This window comes from Diadema antillarum, unplaced genomic scaffold (assembly GCF_040938485.1).
Source record: "Diadema antillarum isolate AM-2024a unplaced genomic scaffold, OU_Dant_1.0 seq00000437_RagTag, whole genome shotgun sequence".
Classification (NCBI taxonomy): domain Eukaryota; kingdom Metazoa; phylum Echinodermata; class Echinoidea; order Diadematoida; family Diadematidae; genus Diadema; species Diadema antillarum.
In genome coordinates this window covers 1,111,597-1,139,285 of record NW_027271414.1, presented here as the reverse complement: position 1 = coordinate 1,139,285, position 27,689 = coordinate 1,111,597, and the positions used below count along the sequence as shown (strand labels likewise).

Genomic DNA, 27,689 nt, shown 5'->3' with positions numbered 1-27,689 from the left:
GTCTATAGTGTCTTGTCATCTTGGTCAGAAAACTGACATGTCACTAAATGTTTTAATTTCTTCTACAAAATACGTGCTGAGACTATAACACTGTTAAATAATGTCGCCATATCGGAGGGAAGATTCAATGCTATTGATTTCGCTCATAAAGCTGCATTCGTTCTCGAAGAATCTTCCCCAAAGAGGAAGAAATTTGAATGAAAGCGGGTGAAAAGAGAACAGCTGAGTGAAAGGCAAAGTCAGAATGAAGAACATACTGTTCGGCTGTCCGCGAGTCTACTGACGAGAATTTTATGTGGTAATCTTAAAGGTATCTACCGCTGTCATGTCACTAGGATGTCTCTTACGTCACACTTCCCCCATGCATTGTTATGTCTATCATAATATCACCACAGGCACACGCTCTTCACGACATTGATCTCGATATTATGTAGGTCACTGTGTTTTTTTAGCATTACCCCGGTCAACGGAAGTCGATTCGTGTGTGTGAATTCAAGAAAAATCACATTTCTGGACCATTTTGTAAGCAAAGCAAAGCAAAGGAAAAGCGTGCTACACGAGGGCTTTCGTGGTCACTACCGTAACGAAGATGATTATTTTCGGCATCCCTGTGGGGCGAAAAATGTAATCCTACCTATATGATTTCACTGTTATATTCCCTGTTATATCGCGTTCATCTGATATTGCGTTGTTGATGTTGTTGTTGTTGTTGTTGTTGTTGTTGTTGTTGTAGGTGTTTTTTTCTACATCTGGCTGTAGTTTATTTTTTGACTTTCTTAGTGCCATTGTCCTCTCGACTTTTACAGACACTGCTCCTGGCAACGATTATTCTCATTCTGTATCTGTAAGACCCCGCATTAGTTCAGGGGGTTGTAGACAAATCGAGACAGCTATCCGCCGGGAGAGTCGGCATGGCCATGATGGCGAGTGAGACTTTGGACGTGACTTCCTCTCTGTGTTCATCCAGGTGTAGGGCTAGCCTAGCTTTCATGCTGTGTGGTGTTTTGTGATTCTTCGGTAATGTGGGCCGCAATTTTTGGTGGGGGGGGGGGGGGTTCAGTCTAGGCAGGGAGGTGGTCTCTCTTCCACCTCCCTGGTCTAGGCCACCATGAAGATGATCTTGTGAAGGAGTTCACATGGGAATGAATTGCATGGACATAAAGATATGGCATGGACTCTTACTTCAAGACTGATGGAAATCCCAAAGAAACGGCATCTTATAGTTTAACCGTTGTTTATATCAGTTTAACAGCCTATAGCTTTGAAAAGAGACTAAGCTTTAGCATTTTTCACTTCATCTTTCATCTCTTTCCTTACCTGTTTCGAGCTCTTTTTTTGAAACATTCGCGATCAGTTGGGAATACGTCGTTTTTATCGCACAGTTTATCCGGAAACACACCTACGTGGAGAAAAGTTAGTGATGAATCTATTTAGCCTTTTGGCGCACCCATCATTGACGAAAGCTGACGGTATTGTAACAATCTTCTTTTTTAAGGGGGGGGGGGGGTGGTGGTTGGAAGGAGGGGAAAGAGAAGGGGGTACCCAACCTAGACCGATTCAAAGACTCATATACATTGTAGGTGCTGAGTCAGAAGTCTTTCCACTAATACGCCCAAATAACGTATCAGTCATTGTGCACCCTGAATGTTTTGCGCTACTAACATAGTCTTGAGCCACTTTGCTGTTGCGTTGAAGTTTAGCTTGTTACCCAAGCTTTAAAGAAGGAAATCCAGCCCAACTATAAGTCAGTCTGATAAGAAGGAGTAAAATATTACAAGTTCAACGATAAAATTGTGATCGAAATGTGGTGATAAGGAAGTTATGACATTTTGCAGTTTCGCTAATTTTTCAGGAAACAGTTCTTGAACGGTCAATATGAATATGCAAATGGCAAAGTGAGCATGTCATCCCCTCACACCTTGCCATATAGTTTGTACATAATTATTTTGTACGCAATTAAGCCCGAGGCTCAAATCCTAGTATATGTAACTGATCATTATTAGAAGTTATTCATCAGAAATAATGTCATGTTTTAGACTTCAATGACAGAAACATTGAATTTTCGTCATTTTTTTTTACACGATCAATGGAAAATTGTGAGGTTGTGACATGGCTAGCTCACTCATTTGCATATTCATATCCACTGTACGAGAACTGTTTTTGCAGAAATTAGCAAAATTTCAAAATGTCATAACTTCCCTATCTTTCATCCAATTTCAGTCATTTTTTTTTTCAATTGGAACTCGTAAGATTTTGCTCTTTCTTATCAGACTAACTTATATTTGGACTGGATTTCTCCTTTAAACTTACCAATCCACTTGATGTCTTCATACTGCCTCCAGTCCACGTCAGAATCATGTGTGAAACGATAATCACGCGGTATTGTATCGAGAGACATGGTCATGTAGAATGCTTAAAGGGGATGGCTAGTAACTGATCAGTGGGAATCAGTGGGAATGCTGGGGTATGATTGTTCCAATCCTTGTGGGATTCATTTAAGAGTACATTATATATCTATTGTTGTGTGAAAACTATTTGAAGAGTTTGTTCGCAAAAACCGATAAGTCCATTTTTGAAGATTTTGAAGATTTTGAAGTACGGTCTCTGTCATAAAGTACAAAATAATACATTTTAAATGATATTTTGGTCACTGCATATGAAGGTACATTTTTGAAGTTATGGTCAAAAGAAGCAAAATTTTTCTTATTATTCTCTATATTTTTCTTGACCTTTAATCGCAAATATCTCCATTTGGCAAATATGGACTCATCGGTTTTTGCGAACAAACTCTTCATTTGCTTCAGAATGGTCTCATATTCAAGTAATGTGCAGTTTAATGTTTCCAGGCTAGCATGCCTGTACAGTGACGGGGAATTAAACTGCACATTACTTGAATATGAGACCGTTCTGAAGCAAGTAATTTTCACACAACAATAGCTATATAATGTACTGCTAAATGAATCCCACAAGGATTGGAACAATCATCCCCCAGCATTCCCCAGCATTCCCACTGATCAGTTACTAGCCATCCCCCTTTAAAGTCTTTCTGGTGTTCATCAGAAACTCGACGCGCTTTCAGAAACATATTCTTTTTACTTTTATTTCATGTTTAGCAATCTCTTTGAAAACCCCAAGAAGCAGATCATTCAGGATTATCCTTTGGATGACTGGGTGAAATTGCTCGGCATTAGTAATTGAAGAAACAAACAGAAATAGACCATAATGTGCGCTGATGGTTGGTGAGTTGATATGTCACAGATGACTGCTGAGTGACGGACGCGGAGACACTTGTCATTCGTTTCCCCATGCATCATATCAACACACGTGGTATTTCTTGTAACCATGGCAACCCTGAGTCACGACTACCCTTGCGGCAACGGGAAAACCACTCGATCTGTATCAGTAGCGACGTGCTGAGATCTTGAATTCAGGAGCTGAAGAGAAGAAGTATTAGCCGAGCGGTGGTTATCGTTCTCGTAACCTTGGACAGTATGATTATAGCGAACACTTTGAATGCAAATATTTGTATTATATTCATCTAATCATATTTATAGTCGACCTGATTAAATGCAGCGCACTTTCATCTTATCTATTCGATCATGGTTACCTGACATATCGATGTTTTCTTAGCAACCCCCAAAGCCCAGAGCTCTTTTTTAATTCACACCTATCTCAACCAGATGGTAATGATAGCGCAGTATATAGGTCGGCAAGGGAACATTACACGCCGAGCTAAATTCGTTTTCCTGAAAGACAGACGTCTACGTGATATTTCACACTCTGACCGACCGTGACTTTTATCCAACACAAAATATTACTGAGCCAAATAGACGGAACAAATGGGAATAACTAGAGGGCGGGTATTGTGTTACGTAATTTGTACACGTGGATACTCAGCAAGTCACCTTAATTGGCTATTGATCGATGTACATCACTTCATTGTTTATTCAAAAATAGGGCAACTTGTCATGATGGATGAAAGATAGTCATTTAAGCTGTCTTAAAGAGTGACATCCACAATAAACACGAGTGATTGTTGTGATTATTGATTAGCATTATTTGAGCGGTATTTGTGATATTGATTATCATCATTATTGCGCGATATTGAAAGCTAGTAATCGGTTTACACTAAGTCCCTGAAAATAAATGTGTCTGACTTTATGTAGACCTACATAAAATGGATTATAATATTACGACACCTAAGTAAACGAAGTAGTCAGGCGTTTTCATGTGTACGTGTATGATTATGGCGATTGTTGTTTCTTGAAAAAAAAAATCTTAGTGCAAGGAGTAATGGGTACCTGGCAACGCCTGTAGGGTAATGATAATTTCTGGGCCCTCTGGTAGAGTAGTGGCAACACTGAAGAGGCTACCCTGGATAAAGAAGGCATTATCATTATAATGACGTGTCCTAATTGTTTGTTATAGTACTCATTACACGAATCTTTGACTCATATCTCTTACATGAATGCATGAATTTATGATGTTCGCGGTGCAGCTTGTGGTTAGGGCAAACATGATTGATGAGTCACTCAGCAGCTCAAAGAAATAATGAAGATAAATGTTGTATCGCTGTGTTCACCCTGTTCAGACTGGGTTAGTGTAGATCACATGCAGAGAAGTGGCGGATCTACGTGGGGGGAGTAGGGGTTTAACCCCCCCCCCCCCCCTCCTTGGGCTGCCAAGTGGAAATGTGAAGTGCCTAGAAAAACGTCATGAAGTATGCAGACCCACACAGTATGCTCCTAGCACTCTGTCTCAGGCTATTTTTTATTATTATTATTCTTTTATATTTTTTGCTTGTCAATACCCATCGTCATGGTCACCACCCCTCCCCCTTAGCAAAAAAAAAAAAAAAAAAGCTAGATCCGCCCCGGCAGAATGAGAGAGAGAGAGAGGGGGGGGGGTGGGGTAGGGGGATAGGAGGGGCAATGTGGGGGGGGGGGAGGGAGGGAGAGAGGGTGCACACGTATCTGTATCCCTGTGTTCTCGATCCAACAAGGAATGGTTGACGTGTAATTTGCTACTCGCAGACGAACGCAAAAGAGTATCGATGCAATATACGTATTGTCTTCAAGTAATATTGTTCCATATGTTATCACCATTTTTACAAGTCCTTCACTTCCCGCCTGCATATCAGCATATTAACAAATATTTTCAGTAACTTGGACTAATTTCAAGGTCAATGCATCCTGTCATCATAGCGATGTCAACATCATGGTTTGGCAAGTATATGGGCAGACTCAAGTATTTGGGCAGATTTTATGTGTTTTATACAGGGATGTAAATTGTTTTTCCTATTCTCTATCATAGTATTGTCACCCATTGGTAATGGTTATTGCATGGGAAATCCATTTCCTTTACTTGTAATTAAAAACAAAAAGATACACAATTTGGCCAGTGAAGGGCGTGGTAGGCAACCAGCATGCAAAATATACCATGGAATGTATCTCAAGATCTCGGCACCAACCTTGGGCTGAATTTCAACCCAAAGTTTTTTTAAAGAGACACCGTAATGCGTCAGAACACAGAAAATTGAGAGATGGCAGTCAAATTGTAAATTCAATGGCAGCCGGATTACAGTCAGTGATTCTGTACTTTTAGGTAGTTTGCTGTTGCAATAGTTATAACATGGCTCGACACTAATTTTTTTGTTTGGTGGCCACCAAAATCCTAAATTTCAAATTTTTGGTGGCCCGAGAGAAAAATTTGGTGTACCGAAAAAAACCCAATAAAAAACATTAAAAGTCCTTTTTTTTTAATGAGTCAAATATTTAAGATTTATGATAGTAAGAATTAGAAGTTGGACATATCTACTCATAAATAAACTTCAACAAACTTGCAACACTCACTCTCAGGCATTCATTCAGTCCTTTTCATCCATCCTTTGAACAAATTTAACTGCTAATTTCCGGCGCAAAAAATTACGAATTTATTGACATACTTTTCCAAAAATTTTGGTGGCCCGAGGTGGGCCACCAAATTTGCCCTTTTTTTAAATTTGGTGGCCCGACTTTCATTTTTGGTGGCCCCGGGCCACCGGGCCACCGTTAGTGTCGAGCCCTGGTTATAAGCAGAAGAAGCTTGACTTGTTTCTCGTTAGGAGATGTCGTTCATCCATTTCATACCATTGTACATGTACTAGCTTCTTTTTGAAAACGACTTTGAATATCGGTGATATGATTTAGATATGAGTGAAGATGCATGAGCACATAATTAATATTCAAAAACCGGTCAATAATCTGTGCACCGTGCCTCGTTATTCCGCTTCAAATTATTTCGCAAATGTACTGTTGACTTAAAACCAGGAAATATTACAGTTGTTTGTATGTTTGTATGTAAGTTTGTTTTTATTTTCTCAAAATATCTGGCACAGTATGAGATTTCTGAAGTGGTGAACTAATCGGCAGTCATTTTTGTGTGAACAAAAACCCACCTTTAGCGCTTCAAAATAGTTCTAAAATGTGAGTCAGGGACAGAAACAGCCTATGTAAAAAAATTGAATCAGTGTACTGCAAATAACCAATGTTAGGTAGTGTTGAAAATACAAAATGTGAACAATAGTTATATCAAAAATGTCTCTGGACTAAACCGTCTACAGTTATGGTTTATTACGAAAATTTTGTATCTCCTTATATTTTAGGCTTTATTGCGAAATTTTTATATGGTAGGATGTTTTGTGATATAACTGACCTACACCTATATGCATCAAATGTGATAACTCGAACATTTTTTTTTAAATCACTGCTCCAAATGGTGAACAGTACCTTTAAACGCGCGTGTTTTTTTGCGCTCATATTTGCAATGTTTGACAAAATAATGTAAAATTCATAGAGAGGTGCAGAATTGACGCGACTGGGGTCAAAGACTACTGAAGGATCAGAAAACTGAGGATAGCAGGCAGGTACAGCGTTTTTACAGGGAGGGGGGAAGGAAGCAGGGACGGAGAAGCGTGGGGTCAGAGCGCGGGTGATAATTGGGCTGAATGCTGCCCGAGCGAATTCGATATGGCAGCGTGTTTAGCGACACAGCACCATTAACCTTCATCTTAACCGTGCACTGCAACACAATTGGACAGATGGCCCAGCCCAAATATGAAGTCATTTGCATGCTGTTTGTTCCTTCAGCAAGCTTGTTTTGTTTTTGTTTTTTGTTGCTTATTTCCTTGTAAGAGGGTATCTCACTGAGCTGCGAATGTTTGCGAGCGAAGCGAATTCTAGGGAATTTCAGGGTTCTTTAACAGCTGCAATCAAATTCGTAAGCAATTGCAATCAAATCCGCAAACAGTTTTCCTCAGTGTCGTAAACGGTTTTTCTTGTCGCAAAGAAATGTTGAACATGTTCAAAATTTCTTTCCGACAAGAAAAACTGTTCGCGACAATGAAAACTGCTTGCAAATGTGATTGCAATTGCTTACGAATTTGATTGCAATTGTTATAAGGAACCCTGAAATTCCCTAGAATTTGCCACGCTCGCAAACATTCGCAGCTCAGTGAGATATACCCCTTTTAGCCAGTGTAGTGCAGTAAGTAGAAAATCAGTTCAAGACAAACAATTTGTACAGTTGAAAGTTTAGTTTCAGTTTCTTAAGATTTTCATATTTTATGCCTCAATGTTTTTGGGGACAAAAAAAAAACAAACAAACAAACAAAGCCTACTAGAACGACCTTGATATCTTTTGCGATATTTTTTTGGTATTTTCCTTTTATTTCTGATCTTGAATGATCACATCGATCACATCGATTGCAAGTGGAAAAAATGTGATTACATTCTACTAGACGAACATGTGTACCAGCAAAATCAATCACACACATAAAAGAAAACGCAATCCTATTCAGTCATGAAATACCCTGAAAATAAAAGAAAGAATTTCAAAGTAAAGTCGGAGGAAGGGAGATGGGATCAGTACTCATGAAGAAAAAAACTTGACTGGACTTAGCTACAGGGTTCATTGTGTCAGAATGGTGTGCAACTGTGTGGATCAGATTTATTCATGTCCTGATATTTCGGGAGAATGGGAATTACAGATGCTAAACTCCATCGAGATGTGGAAAGGAATGGGCTTATGGGATGGAGTAGCTCCTATTTTTGATTCCAACCTGCCAGGGCCAATTTGTCGAGGGGTGAAGTAACGGAGTTTCCAGTAGGAGTGCGGGCGAGACTAGCCGCATCCGAAGATGCAGGAAACGCGGTACCTGTGACTCACCCTCCATGGGACCTGAACGCCAACTTTTAACCCCCTCCCCCACCTCTCTGTCTTTTCTTACCCCTCAAGTCTTCCCCGCTCCTCAATGAGCCATTCTCTTAAGGTTGTTTCTCACTCCCGTTCTCTCCTCCCCGCAGTAAACGCATGACGGTGGATGAGTGTTTCAGACACCCGTGGCTGAGTGAGATCAGCACCCGAACCAGGGCATGTGAGAACAAGCTGTCGACGGAAAGACACAAGAAGTTCTTGGCTCGACGACGTTGGCAGGTAGGACACTTGTCCTTTTCTCCGATTCCCAATTCCCGATCCCGATCCCGATTCCCGATTATCCCTTCCCGGTACCCAACTCAAGATTTCCGTCACTCTCTCGCAGTGACAGTAATCACTTGATGCGATTTCCGCATTAACAACATTGACTATCAATATACGAGCTGCTTTTACGTGCTAATTATTCTTCATTGCTGTGTTGTTTATATTTTGTCAGTGAAATATTACGAGTTCATGTTTTTTTTTTTTTCCTTTTTGAGCACTTTTTGTCGCCACGCTACTTTGGGGAAAGATACCCGTCGCCTCTGCAACGAGACGCATACCGCACTCTTCCCAGCTGCTTCCATTCTATACGGGAACAGATAAAATTGCCTGGAAAAACAGGCGCAGATGATCACCTTATAACGTGTTACCTTTCAATGTCAAAATGTTCAAACATTATAGGATACTTCTCACTGGGTAACGTGCCAAATGAATTCGTCGAGTATCCGAATGTCACACGTTAACTTTATGATACGAATAGTGGAGAAAACTAGTTGTAACGCATCACTGCCCCGTTGAAGTATCCAGACACATGTTTAGTGTGTCATGGTCTCATATACTAGAAGATAATCTTTACGCACCCCCATGTCTAGCAATCAAACACGAATAACGAACCAATATAGAGGATCATAATGTAGGATCAGTTATCCCTGTAATCAGAATAGCCTCATGCACACTATGTACTCTCGAAGTGCAATGACTGTACCATGATGATAACAGCACACTTCTATTTCATCAATTAGAAACCATCATTCATCGGAATGGTCCCATTCGTTAACTTCGTCGTTTTGTTCCTCATTTTTTGTCCTCTTCTTTTAACTACATTGTTACCGCTAAGTGGCAGATAAGCCACATATCTCATCCAGCATCTTGGGATCATAGGATGGGGGGGGGGGGGGGTAGATGAAGTTCATTGACCGCTATAATGAACTTTCAATCACAAGCTTGCTGCGGATTTTCTGATGTGGTGTAAGCTTTATAGCTTCGTCAATACGTGCAGGAATTTTTTTTGGATCATCGATTACCTCTTCCCCCTGAGCTCGGCATCGAAGAAAAAAAAAAATGGTAATCGTGTCGGCTTTGGACGAGCTTTGGAATGGATAAAAAGTGCGATTATCTTGAGCCCCACCCAGTTGGTTCTGGGATTCATACAGGAGGGCAGAGTGGGCGACAGATGGCACACCTGTAAGGGACTCTACATGTTGTATACCATTTGTGGGGAAATATTGAAAAAGAAAAAGAAAATGATTGACAGGTTAATGGATCAGTGATAGGCACAACTGCGTTTAAATTTGTACGTATGTTTGTTTGCCTGCTTTTTCTTTTATTAATGTCCGTTAAATCCGTGTTACAAAGAGATATACAAAATTTGTCGATGAAAACATGTCAACACAAATTAGTGTAAAATAAAAAGCGAATGATGGGTAGCCGTTTTTCATCTGTTTCGATGATAAACACAGCTTGGCCATTCAATAACAGCGTTGTTGGATGACCGAAGATAAAATTACAAGAATATGAAAATGAAATATAGCTGGCGTAATGACACATGATTATAAAGTAAATGAAAGAATGTACAGTGATAAAGATCGATATGAATTATGAATTCATTCATTTCTCTGTTGACGGATTTATTCCTTCGCAATGACTGCCTGTATGTGTGTGTGATCTGCAGAGTATGATGACAGCAATTCAGATTTTGACAACACTTTCCCGAATCGAGTAAAGAGTTTTCCCCTTTCTTGTGATGACTATGCACTCCACAAACTTCTTTTTTTACGTGCCTGGAATCCAAGGGGTCGGAAGGCAATCGAGCGAACTCGGCATTCTACGAGCTCTAGCTATAGTACGCAGCGAGTGGATTCTTGTCAAAGTTTTGAATGACGTAATTCGTCAAAAGGTCACATGATGGTTATGTGCATAAAGCAGTAACATCCCATCACTCATTGCTTGAGCCATACATGTTACATCGTTGAGTTTTATTTACGATTACGATATTGTGAATATGAAAGCGTTCTTCAGTAAATACTTCAGGTTTTCTGCACATTAGATAGTATATAATTAATATCAAAGTTTTAGATTACAAATCTGGCCGCCTGAGTATTTGGCTGTTAGATTTTGAATATTTTGATGAGATGCGAGTGTCTGTCTGTTTGAGACACTTAACTATTTATCCCGTATGGACATGATAGAAGAATTGATTATCAACTCTCAATAAATCGCTGACAGCTTGTGGCTGTGAGTCAAAATGTAGGAGATCTGTATGATTCAGCGATGTAAACGGCATTGGACCGTGTACGATTCAGCGGACACTGATATGCGTCATGGTGGTGAGGTATTTACCTAATCTCTACAAACAATACAGACAAAACGTTTCCATGATTCATTGAATCATTGTTTAATCGTATTAATATCATCAACATGAGCATGACACTGATGACGAATTAATGTGCGGTAAGTTGGGATAAGATGACCAGCTTGCCCGTGGCAGGCAGTAGAGGATACAACACACAGCAGTTTGTTGTTCTTCATCCATTCAATGTTTCAACATGGCCTCATTGTAACGTTTATCTTCATTCGTGTATTTATTTATTTATGTATGTATGTATGTATGTATGTATGTATGTATTTATTTGTTTATTTATTTATTTATTTATTTATTTATTTATATATATATTTATTTATTCATTTATTTATTTATTTATCTATCTATTTGTTTAGTATTCTTTTCCCAGGGTAGCCCAAAAAGTGGAAGGCTTGTTACTTTGTTTGTTTGTGTGTTGCTGTTGTTGTTTTTTTTTCAGAAATATATTGATCGGATATATAATATTCAGCTTCGTCTGCAATCGTAATCCTTGATGTACCGTCGCGTGAAAACCCGCTAATTAAAGTTCACAAAACCACATAACCGAGTGGTGCACGATCTGCTCCTTGAACGAAATTAATCGAGCCCTATAAAATCATACTCGATCATATGGATTAGCTTACGGCGGAAACCGCGGATTAATTAATCTAAAGTATATGCAATGAATATAAAGTCTTAAAATAGTTATACCCTTGTTAGTCTCGTCTTATAGCAATTCCCAATTTCCATCGGATTTCCATCGGGAAAAATGTGAGATATTAACCATGCGAATATTTGTAACATTCAAGGTCAAGGTGATTGAATTTATCTTAAGATGTATATCTCAGTGGTCAGACCTCACTTTTTGAACGTGATCTTTTCTTTTTCCGTGATCATAAATGATATTCATTTCGTATGTTTGTGATACAGAAACATGCGCGTGAATTCGTCGTATTTATTACGTGACAATCCTTTCCAGAGATGGAGGCGGGTTTTCGTCAGATGCCCAAAATCAAGGCATATTATTCGTCGTGGTATTAGTTAGATCAACGATATAATAGCTAACTTCGTTATATTCAAATGAATGATTTTTGCATTGTGTTGTTTTTATGGCAACTGACAAACTGCCCTTAATCGACGTAAATAAAATCCGATCCTTCAGTGTTTGAGTAATAGCCAACATAAAAAAAAAATCATAGACATTTAAGTACTCGGATGGGATTCGAACCCACGAGCTCCTGATTGCTAGACAGTGTGTCGTCTTGTCGTCCGTTATATAAATACATCGTCTACGTTTTGAAACATCAATATATCACTCCTGAACTTCTCTGGGTTTGGAACATTATCAGAGCACAGTACTTCGCGAATGGAAGCGTGCAGTTGATACATTGCTAGACAGGCGTCATATTCACTGTTATATACATTGTTGTGTACGCTTTGAAACATCATTACTGTATATCACCACTGAACCTCTTTGGGTTTGGAAAATTATCGAAACACGTTACCCCGTGAACGAGAGCATGCAGTTACACTTCAGACAGACTACTGACAAACAACATCACCATACTTTAAATCATTCCAGAATTATCCTGAGAGAAAGATAATCAACAAACAAAAGAGAAAATATGCACTGTACCCTCATCATCATTTCGAGGAGGAGGTCATTGATGTCAGGTTTATGAATTCGGTCTAGACAAGAAAACAGCCGATAGATCGAAATTTCCTCAATCTAGTATCTTAACGTCACATTTTGTTGTAAAAGTTTTTTTTTTTTGATAAGATATCAGCAGGTTATTTCAGCCTGGGCCGATGAGAAATAATTGAGCAACACATTAGTATTTGTTTTGACGCGAAGACTTCGTAGGGTCTTCACGAATAATTGTATATTCCTTATATTGTTTGATAACAATTACGTGTGTGAATCGATATCTCACATCATACTCAAAACGAAATTGATTTTTTATATATAATATATATATACTCTCTAAAAAAAATCGAGTGAAAATATTCACTCCTAAAAGAGTGAATACAAAAAGAGTGAATTTAGAGTGAAATTGGAGTGAATTTTGAGTGAAAATGTTCATTTTCACTCGTTTTTTAGTGACCTCAGGGAGCACTCCAAAATCTTCGAGTGATCCCTGAGGTCACTCCAAAATGAGTGAAAATGAACATTTTCACTCAAAATTCACTCCAATTTCACTCTAAATTCACTCTTTTTGTATTCACTCTTTTAAGAGTGAATATTTTCACTCGATTTTTTTTTAGAGAGTATATAAAAAGTCTAGTCTTGTCAAGCTTTGATAAATAAACATTTACATCGACAGAATTCATGAAGTGAAGATCAGTTTGCGTGTTCCCTCAATTAGGGTGATCAAGTGACAGCAAATTCACGTAATTACATAATATCCGACATAGAGGGCGTTGATCATAAAATGTAATCGCTGTGCTGAAAGTTATTTTTATCATCCCAATTCCACCAGGAGTTACGCATGTTTGGTTCGTGGATGAATTAGCGATACTATTTCAAATTACACGAACTCATTCAGTTGCGAGGCTTTTATGGCTGAACTGTCATAAAAATACAACAAAAACGGGAAGAAGTTCTGATTTAATCTGTAGATTCCGTGACATCAAATTTCCTGGTGTCATTAAAAATGAAAAGCACGCTGTGCATGGAAGTACGTGGATGAGTTGGCAATAATCATAAAAACATGAAGATTAGTTACATGGTCTAATTCTGTATCATGTATCCAGCGGAGAAAACAGGAACATTAATCGTTATGGATAGTGTGATTAATGAAAATAAAAGGATCAAAATAAAACATGAGTCAGAATGATGAAAGGAAAAGTTTTGCAGAATTTTTCATATTCATGATTTTTTTTTTAATAGATTATCAAAGGGGAACTAATTCTTTAATTCAAATAAATGATAAAAAGCTAAGATTTACTTGCTTGCTTTCAATTTCAAAGGAAATGTGGAAATTAAAATTAAAGGGGAAAGTGTTGGTTTCTCGTACGTCATTTTAGAAAATTAAATTCAGCAGTTGATTCATATTCGTATATACTTGTCACGTTTGGTAGTAAACTTTCATCGAAATTCATAATGTGGAGCAATAGAGATTTAACACGTTTCTCCGTACTTTTTCATCTGTTATGCATCAGCCTGCTGGACCAACATAAACATTTCATCAAACTTCTCCACATTTGTTCTTGTTTTTTTATAGTCACGTGCAGACTGATTCAGAATATGCAAATATGTCCAATATCGGAACACTTAAATCTTATTTTGCAGATCCTCAAGCAGAACTAATCGATGGATTCTTATTGTAATTATGAACTGCCATAAATCACAGTTAAGATTTCATTTCTTTTAATTTCATTTAATTTTGTCGCGGTAATTGGCTCAGCCAACGGCTGTTTTGGCAAGTCCGTGAATTAAAACCACATCCGTATAATACAATACAATTATATAAAGGAAATGCACATAAAAGATGGTCTAATCAGAGTTTAATACATAGTCTAATGCATGCACAAAACTTAATTCCTACATATATTTTGTTTAACGTTAGTTTAACACAAGAGAGAGGGAGGGAGAGAAAAAGAAAAGAAAATCACTCTATTCCCTCTTGCACACAACATGTGATTTTACAGGTCGTGTTTGGAGAGACTTACAAAACTGCAACAAAAAAGAGAAACCTGTATTTCTTTAATTTTCAAGCAAGGATGTCCATTAATATAAATTGTAAATATGACATACAATGTCATGTACGTCATTCCAAAAGCTAGATGTGAATTTCCTTCCAAGTCTGTCCAGGATCAAAGGTGGAAGTTGAATTAGCTTTGAAATAGCGATTTGTAACACATGATTACCAGAGATAACGAATTAGTGTGACATTCTGTTCGATAATAACCAAAAGTAACCCCTCAAAATAAGCCCAAACAAGAACTAGGAAATTAAGCGAAAGCATGAAAACAAGTCGAAAGAGCATCAACAATAACATTTTCATTCAGAATTGACCTCTTGCGATGTCAACAACAATCGACGAAAAGCTTTATTATTGGTGATTCACGTGATTTAGTTACAGATGTAGTTACTGTCTGACGCACTTTTGGTTACGTCTGAACGGCCGTTTGCTATACTACTTCCTTCGAAGCTCAATTGATGTTTCTACTCGAGTACAATGTAGGGTGAAACTGTTAATTAATCTTCCCGTGTTTTTAACTTTTCGATTACCATAGAAATGTGCCACCTGTTTTTGGAGGATATGATATTCCAGTGAATTATGTTGTCGGGAGTCAGGAGTATCTAATAAGAGCTTCTTCATGCCCCTTAAGGTGTTTGCATCAACTCGAGTAAGGGTGGACTGTTGGTTCGTTTCTTCTAGTCATGCGAGGTAGCATCAGTGCACGTATGTCTTTCAGAGTATTATTGGTTTAAGTAACATCGTATTTTAATCAGGCCTATGGGGTTAATTGTAAGATTGTTAACACCTTGCGTGACACGGATAGAAACAAATTAAATGATGCACATACCGCAGGACAATATAAAAAACACAAGAAAACAACAGTTTTCGCTTTGCCGTTACAACTGTGTGGAGACATTAATATTGACAAGACAAAGGATGGGAGGAGAACTCCCGTGGGCAATACACCTGATTATGATGTTTATCGTTATAGACCAGTCGAAATTCCTTGGGTTACAAACGACCTCTGGGACCTTTGACAGACGGTAGACAAAAGATGAAATTTAATTTCCCCAGTAGATTCTTCTATTGCAGTTCCCCTCCCCCTCCCACTTCTAATTTGGTTTGATCCTCCCCAAACCGTATCACAGGACGCTCTCCTGTACAGGAATCGTGAATCAAGTTCCTCTCTCATTTGTTCTTCTCTGTCCTTTCTATAAAGACAGGGTATAGTCTTGCTCCAAGGAGTTTATATTCAACTTGTAAGTTTTGCTATAATTATGTTTAATTCACCTTTAGATAGATTTTTCATTTCATTTCATTCATTTATTTAAGAACGCAACATACTTCAGTCCGGAGACTGTTCTTCCGCAGATAGATAGATAGACAGATAGATAGATGGATAGATAGATAGATAGATAGATAGATGGATAGATAGATAGATAGATAGATAGATAAATAGATAGATAGATAAATAGATAAATGGATAGATAGATAGATAGATAGATAGATAGATAGATAGATAGATAATGGTTTATTTCATCAAAAGGAAAGTACATAGCTTTTGCTTTATGACTAGACGCTAAAGCATGACACTACAGGATTGTCATTATAAATATATGAACCCCTATGGAAACCAGCTCTGATGATCGGGGTGTACCACTCCATGATGAGGAAATAAATCCAAATTCAAGACATGAAACAAAATGTTATTAAGTTTGTGTTGTTTTGTTTGTCATAGAGATGCGACGATATCATAATCTTTATTTATTCTAAATCTTACTTAATTATAACTATGTGTCTTCAACTGATATATCTGTTTTGTGAAAAAAAAAAATATGTAGCCTACTGTTTAGTGAAAAATGTACTTCCATTGTAGTGTCTAATTTCATTTTCTATTTGATTTCATAAGATTTATTCCTCTGCGTTAACGCATTTTCGATTTCAATTTTGAAAATTAGATTGTAAATAGGCCTAGTCTTTTACCAGTCATTTATGATTCAATTACACGTGCCGCTCCACTTGGATCACACATTCCATTGTACAAGCAATTGTATTCGGTAGATCTGAATCCAAGTGAGGCGCATGCTGCTACCACCATGCACGCAAAGCGACTTGTTTCAATGCTAGCAGATGCGGCAGGTATTTGTGGAAGACTGTTTGGCTTGAACCGAGACTAGCTGGGGAACCATAGCCATTAACTAGTCTAATTTGCCTAATTGTCTAGCCGGTTATTGTTTCAATATCCTCCACTGTTTGAGACGAGGAAATAACAACTATATTAGCGTTCAGTGCTCCCGTTGGGCCGTCTAACATCTGGCACGCCACAACGAAGGAGCTACCCGTTGAAGGTTGATTGTAAGGTGGAGTTAGGCCCCTGCAACCTGTCTGGTTAACCTCGATTTCTGTCTTTGTTTTTCCTCGACGCGCTACCATCAATGTAATCACAAGTATGGCATTATGTATCATGAACTAAGGTACAAATGAAACACACACACACACACACACACACACACACACACACACACACACACACACACGAATGATCGAAGGCAAATTCTACGAGGGAGAGAATGTAACTACAAGTTGTACTGTCAATTTGGATGTTTTGGGAAAAATATTTTACGAAGATGCTATAATTATGCATGTTGGTAAATCCGCATTTCCAATCTGTCCATATTTCAATAAGAACATGTCCTCGCTCAAGTCTTCTATTGCTGTTATGTTATGTTACCGCTAATTTTGATATTCTATTCTTTATTTTTTTTTTCTATCTTTTTTTTTTCATTGCGAACGCCTCCTCGACACGTTTATACCAATGATGAATTAGCTCTTTTTTCCCTCTCATTTCTTGGACAAACGTGCCTCCTTTCAATACTCTTCCTTAAAGAAAAAAAAAAACCCAAAGTAGTTCAAGTTGTTAAAGTGACATGACCGATATCATTCAGTCGTATATTACCCCACGCGTCTTTTCCCTTCGAAAGTGGAAATATGCATTTCCATTTCTTGACGTTTATAGAGGGGTCAACATGCGCGTGTTATGTTCAGCAGCGGGACTGATCAAATGAATGCCACGCTGAAAAATTGCCCATGGGAGTCTTAAATCAGTTTTATAATGTCATTTTGAAAATCGGATGTGCCTTAAACAAATAAGCAAAACAAAACAACAACACAAAAACAACAGCAACAACAAGAAAAGTGAAACAATATCTCAAGTAGCGCTACCTGTAAACAAAAAATATACATAATGAAATTCTGACGTGCAGGAAATGTCATGTCTCAATGTTCTTTCTCGACGTGCCCTCAAAACACTTATGTAGGCTTATTCCTGTATGTGTGTTTGTTTGCTTGTTTGTTTGTACGTGTGTGTGCGTGTGTGTGTGTGTGTGTGTGTGTGTGCGGGGGGGGGGGTGAGCGGGTACGTTGATTTGCGCTATATTTATTTCTTCCTCACTCTGTCGGGGAGGTTATGTCAAGTGAGAGAATGGATTTTAAAGATAATATAAAGTTTTGGTACCTCAAAAGTTTCCCTGAGTTTCCTTGTCTTAGTTTGTGTTTCAGGTTAAAGTACCTTTCATATATCTAACACTGTAAGACTTACTCGGCACAAAGTGCTCTCATGTCTTAGTAATCATACAATAATGGTTTCGTACCAGAGCAGAGCGGGCTCTGAATTCGAACGAGCCGTTAGTTTGACTCGACGCGGTACCGCGATAATCAATATACACGCATTGTACGAAACCATTATTGCATGATTACTAAGAAATGAGAGCACTTTGGGGCGAGTAAGTCTCACAGTGTTAGTTATATGAAAGGTACTTTAACCTGAAACACAAACTAAGACAAGGAAACTCAGAGAAACTTTTGAGGTACCAAAACTTTATATTATCTTTAAGAAAGAAGTGGACAACTATCAGGAAAACGAAATGAGCACAAGTAAGGATGTGATTGGTTCTTATTTTTGAATAGGAGATGAGACTTCCTTCAAATTTCTTAACCTCCCCCCCCCAAAAAAAAAAAAAAGAAAAAGAAAAGAAAAGAAAAGAAAAAATGTACCCAAAAAAAAAGACAACAGAAGGACGAAGCTTTTGATTCCAGAATAGTATGCAATAATTTCATTTCCGGTCAACAATACTGACGAATGTAATTGATGTATAAAGTAGAAAGTAATGCTTGCATTATGCTGTTCATCTATCCAAAGCATAAGCACCTGAAGACAAATGGGTCTATTATATCTCACCCAGACTCAAAGTCATATGTATGATGAATTGATTAATGTTTAGACTCACATCATGTAGACCTGCTGTACCCCCCAAAAATGCGTTGAATCGGGGTTTGTGTGACCCCTCTCTTCTCTACGAACACCGCCACTAGGCCCCATAGCAATGTTTACTTGTTTGTTTACGTGATAGTTTCTGTTCTTTTGAATGGTCTCAGTACCACAATGTTTTAACATCATGCGATTTTGATCATATTGGATGCCAAGTGTTATACACTGAGCGTACATTGTTTAATCCTCCTAAGAACACCTCTTTTACTCATACCTCACCACAATATACCGTATGTCCCCCCAAAAATTACAGCGGTACCCTCCGCAACGATAACTTTAAAAATAGTGAATCAATCTAAATACAATTTCAGGGTATGAAACTATAACTCATTGCCCACATTTTACAGAAAATCCCATTCAATTTGCTTCTGTGATCAAAGAGAAATGAGGAATTTTGGAGAGCATGTCAGGAATCTCTTCCCTCCAAGTTCTGTCTATTGTGATCACACATTAATAGGCAGTTCCAAGAGCATCCAAGTGCTAAACTTGGAAGAATCAGACTCATGACATGCTTTACAACAATCCATATTTCTCTGTGACCGCTTAACCAATTTGAATGGGGTTTTCTGCAAAATATAGCTGAGATGTTATATTTCAAGACCCTGAAGTAGCATTTAGAGGGTTTAATCATATTGGGCGTTATCAATGCAAAAATCCGACTGTATTTTTTTATTTGGACATAGTGTATAGGCCTACAGCAGTGATCTAGAAGATTCGTGTATAAAGGTGAGCGTAATAAAGCTGAAATTAAAGGTATAGATTCGTTGGTGTGATGTTTTATTTGAAAGTATTTCTTTGAAGTCCAAGCCTTTGTCAGCTTTGACGTCTTGAATTGCTACCGGTTTTCGGCATCTGCTTCGTAATTCACCGGGTTCTTCCCACCACTCGGCTCTATAAATCCGATACAATGCCAGGATTAGAGAGTAATTCTTTCAATGATGTCCGAAGGGACACCAAATTGATGATTTTCGGGCCACTCACCCACATAGGAGACTTACGCTATTTACAGAGACATTTGTCTTGAGATTAAAATTTTCTGTGCCGGGAACTTTGGACAGTGTGTGCAATCCTATGAGGGTTTCTGTGTCAGCCGGGACACGAAGGGTTAAGAAAGAATTGAAAAAGAAAATAGAATAACTAAAGTAGTGATACTAACGCTATTGTCTCGAAAACGTTTTTGCGGCTCCTTATCCAATCATATTCCTTGACATGCGAAATCGAACTCGATGCTAGTCTTGTCTTCCAGTCTGTTTATACGTTGTAGGGCATGGCCATGATGGCCAGAATTGAAAATGTGCCTGAAGGATAATTTCGTGACGTAGGCATACTCCAGGCCAGTTTTGGTTAATGATACACTATCTTGACATCTCAATTCCTACAGTTTGATCACAGAGATATATTTCCAGGTATTGTTTAGAAACGAGGGCAGGCCAGTTGTTGGCTCCTTTGTTCAGCCGAAGAGGGCAGCTGTCAAAGCGACGGGGGGGGGGGGGGGGGGGGGAGGGGGGAGGGGGGAGGGGGGAGGGGGGTGCGGTCAGAGCGAATCCAACCCAACGTCAAATCCCAAGGGTCAGTGACCCTGACGCTTGACCGCAGTCAAAGGTCAGCTTGACACTGGAGATTGGTTCTTGACATCTCGAGCGTCCGTCAATCATATCAGAGGTCAGTCGTCGTCCATAGTAGTTTTCATTTCTTTTTAATTTCATTCTCTTTCAAATAGTGATGTCTTCAAGATGGTCGTCTCGGAGTCTTGAATAAGAAAGTTAGCAAACAGATGTCGCTTCCTACCTGTCCGTTTTTCTTCTTTCTTTCTTTCTTTTTTTTTGAGGAGGAGGGGGTGATTTTGTTGCTGTTGTTGATGATAATAATGTTGTTGTTTTTGAAGGAAGGCGTTTTCATGGTGTAGTACATAAGATATACTCGTTTTTGCGGTTCACCATGTATAGTCCTTAGAAGGATTGTTGGAATGACAGGAGAAAGATAGAATGAGTAGGAGTATAGTCCTTAGAAGGACTGTTGGAATGACAGGAGAAAGATAGAATGAGTAGGAGTATAGTCCTTAGAAGGACTGTTGGAATGACAGGAGAAAGATAGAATGAGTAGGAGTATAGTCCTTAGAAGGACTGTTGGAATGACAGGAGAAAGATAGAATGAGTAGGAGTATAGTCCTTAGAAGGACTGTTGGAATGACAGGAGAAAGATAGAATGAGTAGGAGTATAGTCCTTAGAAGGACTGTTGGAATGACAGGAGAAAGATAGAATGAGTAGGAGTATAGTCCTTAGAAGGACTGTTGGAATGACAGGAGAAAGATAGAATGAGTAGGAGTATAGTCCTTAGAAGGACTGTTGGAATGACAGGAGAAAGATAGAATGAGTAGGAGTATAGTCCTTAGAAGGACTGTTGGAATGACAGGAGAAAGATAGAATGAGTAGGAGTATAGTCCTTAGAAGGACTGTTGGAATGACAGGAGAAAGATAGAATGAGTAGGAGTATAGTCCTTAGAAGGACTGTTGGAATGACAGGAGAAAGATAGAATGAGTAGGAGTATAGTCCTTAGAAGGACTGTTGGAATGACAGGAGAAAGATAGAATGAGTAGGAGTATAGTCCTTAGAAGGACTGTTGGAATGACAGGAGAAAGATAGAATGAGTAGGAGTATAGTCCTTAGAAGGACTGTTGGAATGACAGGAGAAAGATAGAATGAGTAGGAGTATAGTCCTTAGAAGGACTGTTGGAATGACAGGAGAAAGATAGAATGAGTAGGAGTATAGTCCTTAGAAGGACTGTTGGAATGACAGGAGAAAGATAGAATGAGTAGGAGTATAGTCCTTAGAAGGACTGTTGGAATGACAGGAGAAAGATAGAATGAGTAGGAGTATAGTCCTTAGAAGGACTGTTGGAATGACAGGAGAAAGATAGAATGAGTAGGAGTATAGTCCTTAGAAGGACTGTTGGAATGACAGGAGAAAGATAGAATGAGTAGGAGTATAGTCCTTAGAAGGACTGTTGGAATGACAGGAGAAAGATAGAATGAGTAGGAGTATAGTCCTTAGAAGGACTGTTGGAATGACAGGAGAAAGATAGAATGAGTAGGAGTATAGTCCTTAGAAGGACTGTTGGAATGACAGGAGAAAGATAGAATGAGTAGGAGTATAGTCCTTAGAAGGATTGTTGGAATGACAGGAGAAAGATAGAATGAGTAGGAGTATAGTCCTTAGAAGGACTGTTGGAATGACAGGAGAAAGATAGAATGAGTAGGAGTATAGTCCTTAGAAGGACTGTTGGAATGACAGGAGAAAGATAGAATGAGTAGGAGTATAGTCCTTAGAAGGATTGTTGGAATGACAGGAGAAAGATAGAATGAGTAGGAGTATAGTCCTTAGAAGGACTGTTGGAATGACAGGAGAAAGATAGAATGAGTAGGAGTATAGTCCTTAGAAGGACTGTTGGAATGACAGGAGAAAGATAGAATGAAAGTCGGATAAGAGGTAAGAATTGAGTGATAGTATACTCCTGAGGACGGACAGTCAACTGTCCGAAACGTTGAGTCCTTTCCTAAGCTCTTCTGTCTCTTCGGTTCACAGTCCTTTTCAGGACTACACTCACTCAAGAAAGAATACTCTTACTCAATCTTCTCACCTCTCATCCGACCTTTCTTTCTATCTTTCTCCTGTCATTCCAACAGTCCTTCTAAGGACTACATATGGTGAACCGCAAACCGAGTATATCTAATGTTGTTGTTGCTGCTGCTGCTGCGTTCAGCCCTGTGTAGGTAGCATGAAGGTACACAGCTGTAATTTATGATACAATTGTTCCAATATATCAACAAACACTGATATTATGAGTGGAGAAAGTGGCACGTGAATCTTGGGTTTCAATGGGATCATCTCAACTATACCTCTGTAGCTTTTAATCCGATGAACGCAGTCGGTGACAATGTCGGTATTTTGCTGGATCTTTCAGAATGTCTACTCGCATCTTGAAATTAATTGTCTGTTCCCGACACGCCCACGTGGGTCAACAGCTCCCCAGGGTATGTGAGTGTAGATAAAGAGAGAAAAAATAAGAGAAATATAGAAGAAGAAAAACTGTTTATCGCGTAATCGTCGATTCGCCGTAATCCTTGGACAAGGAAAGCGGACATTTCAGAGAATTTTGACCAAATACAAACACCAACGCTCAGTCACAACGCGACATAAAGGGAATTGCCCTGTTAGTTTTGTGTTGGTGATCGCCGTCCCTTACTGGAAATACCAGACCTTCAAACAAACGTTTCGTAGAATATTCGTCGATTGTGAATTCGGTTCACTATCCCCCCCCCCACCCCCAAATCAAGGGTGAAGGAACTGTAGGAGCCATGGATCATTGACGATAAAAGACCAAAAAGACCATCAAAAATACCCCCCCTCCAAAAAAAAAAAAAAAAAAAATGAAAGAGGGGCCGGTTTATTGACCTGTTCGTATTTGTTATCAAACCTATCATTATAATAAATGCAGGGAGGTTCCACCTCCGTGGTAAATGATTGTATTTCTTGATTTTATGTGTTGAAAATTACAGTAATGTGTACTAACTCTTAGAGGGACATAAATCTACGTGGTAACATGTTAGTAGGATTCCTCTGCCGTATGATCGAACAGCAATATATAATTATCCAGTTTATAAAGCCATTGGACGATTACGATTGACTCTTGACTCTTGAGGGTATATAGTCCGTGCAGCTACTTCAAATGAACACGATATATGATGGATATTTTTTTACTTGCTCACTTGTCTGCCTTTAAGCAAAGATTATCTTTTCTTTACCTGCAATATTGTTTGATACACAGCAGGACTCTGCAACACAAATACCGCGCGATAAACCGACAGGACAATAAGGTTAATTCCATGAAGTATACAATTCAGTTAGTAAAGTGACAGTGTCCAGTTGATAGGAGTACTCAGTAATGAATATTTCTAGCGACTGGAAAAAAATCACAAGAGGAAAATACTAGAATCAAGATGGAAGTCTATTGAGCATTCCCTAAACACACCTCTCATGGTAGGAGGTGAAAACTTATTCCTTGTGTCTTGCACTTGCTGAAATTCAGTATTGCAGCAGTAGAAACATAGTTAATTCGTCGCCGAGAAGGTTCCGTTTTATTATTATTTTGCAATATGCATTGAGATTGCGCAAAAATATGTCGAAGAACGGTAGAAAGAAATAAGTCTGCAGTAGGCCATACTTGAACGCTTCTCATTAAATAGCATAATAATTAGGCCTATACATGGTGCTCTTTATTTTGCTATCATAATTTACGAGATGTTATCGAGTAAAAGTAGGAATGATATTTGGTTGTAAATGCGTGTTGCTGACACGCTCTCCCCCTGGCACATTCGGCACACGTAAATTTGAAGCTGGCTTTTCGAAACCATATGCTATGTGCTTTAGTACACTCCTCATTCTATCCGCCATGACGATGAAAAGAGACGAATTCAATGACGACCCCGTACTCTTTGAGGTTGTTCTTTTGAGGCTACCGTAGACCGCACACGAAGGCGGATTAACCAATACATACGCACAGGTATGAATCTCGTATCTGTGACGAGGAAGAAAGAAAAAAAAGTGAGGGGGGGGGGGGAGGGGCAGGAAGTCACCATGCTAAAGAGTCAACTTTGCCCTGCTCTAAGGACTCTTGAAGGAGCAAACTTGAGTTTTCATGGCAGGTCAAAATCACGAGACTTTAACTCCTTTACTTTTACTTCTTTTCTTCTACTTTAATGAACTGCTCAATTAATCATCTGAAAGCAGAGTGTACAAAATTTTCATTTTCTGTTCATGCACGGAAAGTGAACATTTCTCATTAATTCAGGTTTGATGTCAATATCACTTTGTTATCAAATAATCATCTTTACTATTACTTATTTTAACTACTGAAAACCTGACTTCAATTGGAGAAAATCTGTTGAAATAGATCTTTTCATTAATTATTGATATGTGAAAAAGTATAATGATATTGCATGAGTTTCCTTTTGCAAGATTACAGTGCATTAACTTCAATTTTCGCTCATTTTGGTAATTTCATTGAGGTTTTTTAGAGAGGAGTAAAGATATTTTCTGCTTTTTAAAATTTAGTTGACACAATTATGTATTTTGTCAAACGTGATGTGCTGGTAGCATGCATTGCTTTTGTGTGTATACATGTGTGTTTCATTAAATACCAATACTCGGAAGGCATACTGTTGTCTTTTTTGTCATTCTCTGCACGGTTCTAATCTTCATGGAAATTTGTAACGTTTTCGATGGGCGTAAAAATCACCTGTCATGTTATTTGCTACGTGCAGACGTTCAAGAACACACCCCAGTTAACTTCGGCCCAATCGTGAAGGGATACACCCCGCACCACCCGTCTGTTAGCGTTCTCTTCTTCGCTGCTCCGAGGCTCGTGAATCAGCCTGCTGCTACTTATTACTGGTTTCCTATCTCAAGTTCACTGACAAGTCACATCATTCCTAGTCTCCTGCACCAGACGTTTCTTGAAGAATGATAAAAATCTCGATTCTTCAGTAACAGCTAACCTTGAGATTTAACCTTTATGGTGACATTGAAAACTAAGAAACACCTTCAAAGCAAGAAGAACGATTCTATATGACACAAGTTGATCATTTTACGTCTTACATTGTCTTAAGCTACTTGTAAATGTATTGAAATGTAAGGAAAGTTGCATAATGATGATCATAATCATCCGAGGTAATGAACTGCTTGATGTGTGTCAAACCATACTATTAATGTTAATAAGACGTGTTTATTCATTACGGAAGTGAACGCTGTAGAAGGGACATGTAAAATGTTTACTGTGCCCGTGATAGTCACATGGCATTAACGTGAAGAAATGGTAAAAATCATACAGAAATGAAGAATCATATCGCTGTAAATTCTATCATCGATTTTAGAAAGAAATACGTCGATTTGACATACGAGCAAAGCTACTGTAGTCGTGGTAGTAGTAACTTTAATCCGCAGCATATCTTCCGCAATCTACTGTCGGAGTGCGTTGAAAGTGTTTGTGTGTTTTTTAATCTTACATGTCGTTCTCGTTCTTTGTACGCATGTTGCATAGAGCATTTTTACATTCCTCAGACGGTATTTAAGAATCCCCTGTCGCGAATTCCTACGCTCTCGTTGTGTTGGCAAACATCTTCTCTAAACTCGTGTCGGTATTGACAAGGCTCTAAATGGAACTTTAACTGACTTTAATGGGTCGCGCGAAGAAAAGAGTGGCTCAATTTATTCATTTGGATGACTTGGCAAGAAGAGAGGGAGCTATAGCTTCTCTTCCCTCGACGGACGAATCGTTGTGAAAGAAATCTTTATCCACTTTGATGCCTCGGTTTTGTGTTACATTGTGTCCCACCTGCGAAGGAATAGTGGCAAGAGGTTGAAAAACTCCCTCTTGGCATGTTTGGCCGCGTTCCAATGCACACCCGATACCAAACTTAAAAGGTAATACCATGGGCTATGTCTTGTATAGCAACATGGGCTATGTGTTGTATAGCTCCATGGTAATACCAGGGAGGTGGACCCCTTCCACCTCCCTGGTAATACCCAGCCCTGTCTCAGCCGCGTGATTCCTCGACAATACCACTTGTGTCTGATGTCGAACAAGGTGTGTTGCTAGCATCAATTAAGGCATTTAGTCTTCCGCCGCTTGTTTCGCAGGTAGCAATTCCCAATTAATTCGGTAGATTAGCTTGGAGTATTGCCTTAGACACTTTTAGATAGGCCTAGACGATTAATGGCGCTTTTCATGACGCCTTTGCGGTCCTGTGGCGCCTTATATGGTTTTCTATTAGCCTCAACCTGACTAGATGTTTCCCCTCGCAGAGGAACGAAATGACCAATGATAAAACGGTGGTCTTCAATCTAGCTCTGCAAAAGTAAAGAATGAGATACGGTCCAATAGTATCCATGATTCAAAGTAATGATATATCGTAATAGTCTTTTTTTTTTCATCCAGGGTAGCCTCTTCAGTTTTGCCACTGCTCTATACCAGACGGACCTGCCATCGTTATTAACCTAGCACAGCCTCAGTACCCATCTATACACCTGGGTCGAGAGGGACATGGTGGGTAAAAACATCCTGTCCATGAATGTGTGCGCTTGACCGGATTTGAACTCGGGTCCTCCGATTGAAAGTCAAGTCTTATCCACAACGCCACATTAGCGCCCCCTCAGTCTATCCGTCTGAAGTAGGGTGGCCACTCCCCTGCTCATTCTTGTTTGATCCCGTTGGATACACCTCACACCTTTTCCCCCCATGCACCTGTAACTTTCTTTGGCCAGTCTTTTTCGTTGCTGGTCTGTCTTGTCACCTTGTGTAACCAAGGAGGGGTTTCCCACATCCGTGGCAGAGCCATCGAACGTGCGTTAAAGCTTTAGCTTACACTAATAGGGACTTACTTGAATTTCTTAAGCTGGTCTTCCGATGTTGACTTACACATGCTCGGTGTTTATAACCTGGTTGTTACACAAACAGCAAGAGGTGGTAACTTGCAACTTGTTTATTCTTACAAATATGTCTGGGTGTGTGTCTGTGAGTTTTAGCACCTTACCTTTTTTCTTTCTTTGTTTCCCCCAAAGACACCGTTGTGTAATGTCCAGGGGCCGAATTCGGTTCTTCCAAGATACTCCAAGCATGCAGCCTTTCAATACTCTCCTCTTAAAAAGTTCACAAGTGGTAGACTCGGTTCTGGCGTAGAGTACGAATAGGCATCACACCTTTGCTTCACTTTATTTTGAAGGAGTGAACAACACCTGGAGCCAACTCGAATCTTCTTAGGAAA

At 39.0% G+C, this 27,689-nt stretch overlaps 1 protein-coding gene across 1 annotated transcript in view; it reads left to right on the top strand.

The window, feature by feature from the left end:
* The window catches only part of LOC139732579 (uncharacterized), a 179,261-nt gene that overhangs the window by 87,030 nt on the left and 64,542 nt on the right, over positions 1–27,689 (top strand). The window contains exon 7 of the mRNA XM_071643432.1: positions 8,343–8,472. Coding sequence (XP_071499533.1) covers positions 8,343–8,472 — 130 coding nt within the window. The remainder of the gene's footprint in view (positions 1–8,342; positions 8,473–27,689) is intronic.